Genomic DNA, 7,252 nt, shown 5'->3' with positions numbered 1-7,252 from the left:
CGCCCTGCCCCGCCCCGGGAAGCGGGTGGGAGAGCCTCGGGTGCGGGGGAGCCTCGCCGGCTCCGTGACGGCCCGCTCCTCCTGCGGCAGCCAGGGCTGGCCGCCGCTGCTTGCAGGAAGAAACGGCACAGAGCTGGTCTCTCGAGAAGGGAGGAGGAGCTCTGGGTGTCCCCTGCCCTGAGGCGGCACGGCTGCTCCTCCTTACGGCCCCGGGCGCGGCTGGCGAACCCGGCGGCCCGGCGTCGGGCCGCAAGCCAGCAGGCGGGCTCCTCGGACTCGCTAATGGCCGTGTTTTCGGCGGTGCGAAGCACACGCAGATCCCCCTGAAGCCAGTATGAATTGGGCAGTCTGTGTCCCGGCACCTACTAAGTCGTTTCAGAAATCCAGCGCGAGCTGGTTTTGCCTCATCCTTCAACAGAAGCTTTCATGTTCTGCACCGACACTGCTGCTCTTTATTCCCACCCCAAGAGGAAGCTCATATATATCACTTGAAGTGCTCCTGTGGCTTTGTCCTATGCTAATTATTTATATAGCGCTAGGTCTGGAAGATGCCAGCTGGGAAACGCAGGACAGCAGAAAGAAGGGTTTGAGTCTGGCTCTATTGAGATGGCTAGTTCATGGCCCTGATCCTGAAAACACATGGGTACTTATCGTAGGGCCTGATCCTGCGCCCAGGGGGACAGCCGCATCGTCTTCCAGTGGTGTCACTGAGCGAAAGCACAAGCCCACAGCCCTGAGTGGCCCCTCGCTGGTTCTGTGGTACAGCTCCGGCCTTGCTGCAGGACCAAGTCCTTTTGTGTGGGGGTAGCTAGCTTGCTGTAAAACCCTAATAGAGGCAAGACTGAATATTTTTAAGCAGATAGTCAAAATCAATTCCCGTCATGCAGCGCAGCTGTTTGTGCCCTATTTCTGCTGTTACGTTCCGGTGAGATGGCCAGGCTTGTGGGGAGAGGTGGTCGCTGCTGTTAGACCAAATGAGTAAGCTGGAGGGGGGAAGCTTCCTCTCAGGGTCTGAAACAGGAGTACCAATCTTTAAATGCAACTTAAGAACAATTACTTTAAGTGTAGCCATGTTAATAGGTGAGGCGGTCTGAGGAAAAAGGTGGTGGATAACCTGTGGAGAAGAAGAGATGTTAGCTGAGGAAGAGGTGGTGAAACTGTTAGCTTCTCAGGAACAGGGAGGAAGACTCCACTATCCAGGGACCTATTGGATTAGCTGCAAGGCAAAGTGTAAGGAGGTAGCGCGCTCGGTGAGAAAACTCACGTTGCAAGTTTTGCCTTCAGTGCGGAAGGCGGCGTGCCTGGCGCTGAGCCCTGGTTCCCCACCGTTCAGCTCTGGCCTGCTCATTTGCATAAGGTTTAGCCTCCTTGCATGTGCAGGTTTGGGCTTTGTGTTAACCACAGGAGTTTTAAAAAACAGGGAAGAATTTTCCTAATATTAGTTCAGCTCCGCTGATAGCAGGAAAGCTAATGGTCCGAACGTGGGCTGCCTGCTGTGGCTACTGTGCAAGCAAGGGCGCTCTACTATGGCTAGTTGGAGCATGATGCCAGGTCTTCTCTGAGCGTATTTCTTGGGGTAGTGCTTAAAATGGTAGTGGCAGCTGCTGCCAGCCTGCGTGAGAGCTCTTGATGCTGGTCATGTCGCCTGGGATTTGTTAGAAAATTACTAATACCCTCAGGGGAGGTGAAATAGAAAAGGGGAAAGGAGGGGAGACTTGCGGAGGATGAGGATGGATATTTTTTGTTTTCATTGCATCAGTTTCCTTTTCTGGTTTATTTTTGTGTGTTGTGTTTCAGGTGTATGAATCAGGATTATCAGCAGGAGTTTGTCCTGAGAAATTCCGGGTGAGGAATGAAGCAACATCCCTTCCTGCTCTGTTTGAGGAAGGGGGTGGGCAAGAATAACGTTTTCAAAAGATATCCCAACAAATAAAGTCGAGATAAAATGCAACTCAGGGGTGAAGTTTCCCATGATTCTGTTTCTTGCTTAGGAACTGCTTCTTGCCTTAGTGGATTGGGGGAGAGGGCGTTTTAGAAGTTAAAAGCAGTGAGGGATGAGCCACTTTTATGCGTGCTTTGTTGTCACCGTTTTATGTCCGATGCAGCCTTTGGGTCTGCGTTGGGACTTGCTGAGCCTGAGTGGCCCAGCGTGTATTCCAGCTTCATGTTCAGGTCCCATGCAGCCCTTGCTTGTTGAATTTTAATCAGAATTTGAAAATTTTCTTTCACTGAAGTACAGACCTGGAAGGGACTGCAAGAGGTCACCTATTCTTATCTCCCGATTCAAAGGCAGGATTATATATACTCACACCCCATCCCAGGCAAATGCTTATCTGATCTGCTCTTCTCAATCGCCAGTAACAGGGATTCCACAGTCTCTGTACTCCAGTGACTGGCAGTCTGTGCAGTTGGGATTTTTTTTCCTATCTTCTAAAATTCAGAATAATATCCCATACTTCAGCCGAATTAAAACAAAAGAATTATTTCTTGTAATTTATATACTACTCCTTTTAGTATATCCCCAAATGACATTTGCCTCTTATGCAATGGCATTGAGTTGTTGATTGATTCTCAAATTCATCAACTATAACTTTACTCAAATTATACTCTTAAGTTTACCATCTTTCTGAACTGGGTCACACCTGCAGATTGTAGAAATCTCCTCCTAGCTTGAGAAATACAGAGCCTGCTTTGGAGATAATTTCTAGGAGGCAGGTTACTACCATTCAACTGAAATGCACATGCAGCACAATCTCACACCCAAGCTTTAGTAATATAGAGAATTGTAAGTATCAATAAGTAGTGCTGATTCAAAAAGTACACACCAGGATCACACAGGTCAGGAAAACTGAGTAAGACAGTAATCACAACTGAGTTCTGATGGCATCTCAGGCTAATTGAATTTCCCTTTCGGGACTTTCTGTGGCGTAGTCCAGCAATTCTGGCAGGAGAGTTCTGCGTTATCGTAGAAAGCCATTAGCCATTCATAGAATGAATTGACAGCTCCATTAGCGAAAGATAAAGGAAGGAAGAAAGGATGGTCTCGTGGCTGAGAAACTAGCTTGGGACCCAGGAGATCAATATTTAACTGTGCCACAAACTACCTGTGTGACCCTCGCAAGGTATATAGGGCTTAGTGTAACCAGCCACTAAAGCCATGCTTAACTTTATTCCTCTGTCATAACTCATTCCTCTGTCTTCAACGGATCTGCCTTCTGTGTGATTTATTTAAGTAGTAGTTGGTTTTGTACACCATCTAAAACAACAAGGCTGTGACCACATATACGATGTAAGTGAAAATGAATAACAGTCATCTCGCATGCATGATCGATTTCAGGGAGAAGTATAGTATTGCTTATTAAGCTTTTCCCTTATTGTTTCATGAATATTGTTCATATTTTGTTTGTCTTCCCCTCACCTGCAAATGGACTAATACTAGCATTTGAGGACTATTTTCTTAGGCGGGTGGTAAAAGACAATCATCCAAATAAAATGCAAGTTTCATTTCCCTCTTTGTTATTGGGTCTGTAGATCAAGGGTGTCTTCAAAAAACCTGCATGAGGTAGTCTGTCATTTTTTCACAATGGAAAGTGAATACCAGAAGGCATGATGGAAATAATTGCTCTTTATTTTTTTTCCCCTTGTAGTAACCAGTCTTCCTGAGAGCATTAGAGGAGCAGAAGGGTGCATTCACGATGGCTGCAGAGTTGGATTTTTCCCCACCTGAAATCCCTGAGCCCACGTTCATGGAGAACGTGCTACGCTACGGACTCTTCATTGGAGCCATTTTCCAGCTTATCTGTGTGCTAGCCATAATCCTGCCAGTTTCAAAGTCCCATAAGACAGTAAGCAGTGCTCTTTAATATTGATATAGATGGGCAGAGTCAGAGAAAATAGGATGGGAGGGAACTTTGAGTAGCTAATGGAGACACAGCGGTCTGCCCCTGGGATTGATGACAGTTTCATTGTTCATTCTCTTTCCTTCCTTCTAGCTTTCCCACCTCCAGCTTTTGTCTTGTGATTTACCCCCAGATTAGAAAGTCGGGAACAAACACCTGAGCCAGGGGCTCTCTGAATATCAGTGGAAAAAGTGACCTGAAGCACTGGCAAGGTCTGCTAAATGTACATGCTGTCCCTGACCGCACACGAGAAGGCTTTAGTCCCGACCCTGTCTTGTCATCCTGCTGCTGATTTGCTTTATTAATTGCCAGGCAGGGCATCCCCTTTGCAGGACCTGCCTCTCAGAAAGTGACTTTGGGCTCTAGTTTGTCTGTGATTTTTGGAAACAAGATACAGGTGAAATTTCTACTATATTCTAACGTGAGGAAGGCAGTTTTCAGTACTGACACCCAATCCTGTGCTGGCAAGTGGAGGGTCCTTTAATGCAGTTAGTACAGGAGAAGGTTAAAGTGAAAGGTTGAGGTGAGCTACAGGATTGAGCTAGTCCGGTTCCTCTAGACTGGGCCACAGCGGGATGACCTGCACCTACCTGGCTTTTCTGATAAAAGAGCTCCATGTGCTCGGTAGTGCCTGTGGTGCTGGGGACAGATATTTCAGTGTTGGTGATCAGGCGGCAAGTTTGGTGGTTTGATACAGATTTTGTCTAAATGTGTATGGTCTGTTTTCAGTAACAGCTCGGCACGGGAAGTTTTGTTTTCAGGCTATCTTTATTGCCATGTTTGCTCCCTCTTGTACAGAGGAAGCATGGAAATTTTCAGCCTGTCTGGGGAAGGGAATGCCTGAGGGTGAGGTACAGTGTGAAGGATACAGTTCATGACCCGACTCTTTCCCCTTTAACTGTTGGTGTGATGTGAAGTTGTGTTGATGTACTGGATTAGTGACTCTGCCCTGGCATGGGTGCATGCTCCCTCCTGCTAGTCCTGCCGCAGGAGCTGCAGCTCCCAGCAGGGAGATGAAGCAGGCGGCTGCCGGTCACGATGCAGTGCCATTGCAAGTCTTGCACCGTTACTCTGCAGCCACCAGCGCCCGTCTGTCAGAGTCCATGGTTTGCCCTGATAAATTTTTGAGACATACCGAGTAGCCTGATTCTTGAAAGCTGAAAAAGAGTGAGAGCTTTAGTTTGAAGTGGGAAACTGAAGACCAGCCCCCCAATTAAAATGATAAAGCTCAAGGACCTGTTACTGTTTAAGTTTGCAAGCATGCTTTGATGTTTGCATGCTCTACTTTTTATTTTCTCCATATGTATACTGTCCTCTTGATTTACTGTCCGTATGACTAATTTACAAGACCGTAACACCAGAGGCTACCCCTCCAGATCTTGGGAATGATGCTTGAGCCTGGGTAGGATATTGAGGAACTTCTCTGTCTTGGAGGCTTCAGGCTTTGAAGTCTACCTTGGTTTGAACATTAGAAGGCAGCAGTGTTCACTTTACAGCAGCAGCACACTGCATCCCTGAGTAATAACTGCATGTTGCTCCATTTCTCCAGAGCCTGCCAGCTCCCCATGCGCCGATTACAGCCTTTGGAAAGCCAGCCAAGTCTCCTTCCTTGGAAAGCCACACAGATGTGAACTGTAATAGCCCAGTAACTTGAGAGACGTTTGAACCGAGCTCCTTGATTAAAAGGATACTGTCAGATGCTTGCCTCCCCCTCCATTATCTGGAGCGCTGTCTTGGAAGCTTGAAACTAGCACGTCTTGCTCAGCCATTTTTTGTGTGTCCTTTTCCAGTTGGCACGCTCTGACTGATAGAAACCAAGATGCTAAAGCAATATTTATACTCAAACGCATTTAATGAAAGGAGGCAATCTGCATGTGTGCGCTTTCTCAGATGGGACTGGCGCTGTTCCCTTGTGTTTTTACAAGATAACTAAACTTTATTTCCCATGGCTGAAATATTATCTGTCATCTCCCCTGAAGGAAACAAGCAGGATATCTAAGCATTCCTTTTTAGTCCAGGTGAAGAAAGCTTTGCTTGCAATTCCCTCCCTGGATTTTGGGCTTGGTTTAGAGGCTCTGAACTTCACATTCTTACTACTGTTTGGGGGATTTTTTGTCTTGTGCATGTTAATGATTAACACTTGGCAGAAACACCTACTGAATGTTTCCACGCACACTGGTGATTATATGGTATCTTCTCCTTTTCCTAATTTGAATAGTTTTCATGTAGTGTTGATTTTCTTCTTGCCTTTAAAGTTGGTTTTGTTTTTCTTCTCCAAAGCCTGTTTTAGACACTTAAGCTTTTAACGGCTTCTCTGGTAACAAGCTGTTTCTGTGCATAAACTCACAGGCATCAGAAAGCACATGCGGAAGGAGCAGAGATGGTGCTGCTCAAGTCTCATTAAATGTGGACTCCTAGATGTGTTCCAACAGAGATACCCAGCATTTGCTTCCTTTGGCTTATACTCAAATTCCCAAAGTGAGCTGTCAGCAAATTGTAAAAAAAATGTTACTGACTGTTTCTTAATTGATTCTTGTAGGACTCGGACAGTTTTGAGCCCAAGAATTCAGAGACAGTGAAGAAGCCAAAGGCAACTGCTCCGCAGATAAGCAAGAAACCCAAGAAGGAAACCAAAAAGAAACGATAAAGCCATGACCGATGAGCCTCAAAAGACAAAATAATCAGCTATAATCATGCTTCCTCAGAGATGACATCAAAGGCAACTAACTATATTACATGGTTCTCTGGCATTGCCATGCTTTACCTTTCAGGGACAAGGGAGAAGGAACTTATAAGAGTGGAAGGGGCAGGGTTCTGCCATAGATTTCTTACAAGCAAAGAGGACTTCACATGTCCAGGACTTCATTTGATAGGATTAATGCGTCAGTCACCATTAAAGTGACTTCTGTCATTTCTGATGGGTAGAGAGGCCTGTTGTCCTAGCTCCTCCATGCTGGCTAGGATTTGTGGTAAAGTCCCTGTGGAAGGTGGAGCATGGGTTTGCTACTTTGGATACCGGTTTGTGTTGTATTTTTTGAAGGCAGAGGGATCAAATGGATCAAGGATACCACACTACACAGCTTTGTATTCATCTCTGTTGTCATCTAGTCTGAAATACATAGCTGCATTTTATGGCTTAATAATAATGTCTTTGTCATATTCTTTAATTCTTTAGGTAATAACTCATCAGATTCCAGACTGCTGTAGATGAAAGCTTTCATTTCCCCAGCGTCGCTACCTCTTTCTCATTCCCCACCCATGCACTTTTCCTTTCTATTCCCACCCTTGAAAGCAGGTACATTTCAGGGAATTGAGGCTGTGGTGGGGACTGCAAGGACTACAAGGATCAGGGA

General features: G+C 46.1%; 1 protein-coding gene across 2 annotated transcripts; it reads left to right on the top strand.

Annotated features, from left to right (window-relative positions):
- Positions 1 to 1,796: 1,796 nt before the first annotated feature.
- Positions 1,797 to 7,040, top strand: MANBAL (mannosidase beta like). 2 transcript variants are annotated; one of them, XM_009275523.1, is made up of 3 exons: positions 1,797 to 1,845; positions 3,648 to 3,845; positions 6,439 to 7,040. In XM_009275523.1, the coding sequence occupies exons 2-3, from the start codon at positions 3,696 to 3,698 to the stop codon at positions 6,544 to 6,546; spliced, it is 258 nt and encodes an 85-aa protein (XP_009273798.1). In that variant the 5' UTR covers positions 1,797 to 1,845; positions 3,648 to 3,695; the 3' UTR covers positions 6,547 to 7,040. The 2 variants fall into 2 exon arrangements, with proteins under 2 accessions (XP_009273798.1, XP_009273799.1); XM_009275524.2 differs by lacking the exon at positions 1,797 to 1,845 and adding an exon at positions 1,940 to 1,958.
- Positions 7,041 to 7,252: the final 212 nt, after the last annotated feature.

This window comes from Aptenodytes forsteri, unplaced genomic scaffold (genome assembly GCF_000699145.1).
Source record: "Aptenodytes forsteri isolate BGI_AS27 unplaced genomic scaffold, ASM69914v1 Scaffold369, whole genome shotgun sequence".
Taxonomy (NCBI): Eukaryota; Metazoa; Chordata; class Aves; order Sphenisciformes; family Spheniscidae; genus Aptenodytes; species Aptenodytes forsteri.
Note: the sequence above shows the minus strand (reverse complement) of the source record. Positions and strands in the feature narration are given on the sequence as shown.

Excerpts from the sequence above, each read along its gene's own strand:
- MANBAL (XM_009275523.1), top strand. The coding sequence starts at position 3,696 with ATGGCTGCAGAGTTGGATTTTTCCCCACCTGAAATCCCTGAGCCCACG. Across the intron at positions 3,846-6,438 it reads TTTCAAAGTCCCATAAGACA|GACTCGGACAGTTTTGAGCC; the intron begins GTAAGCAGTGCT and ends TGATTCTTGTAG.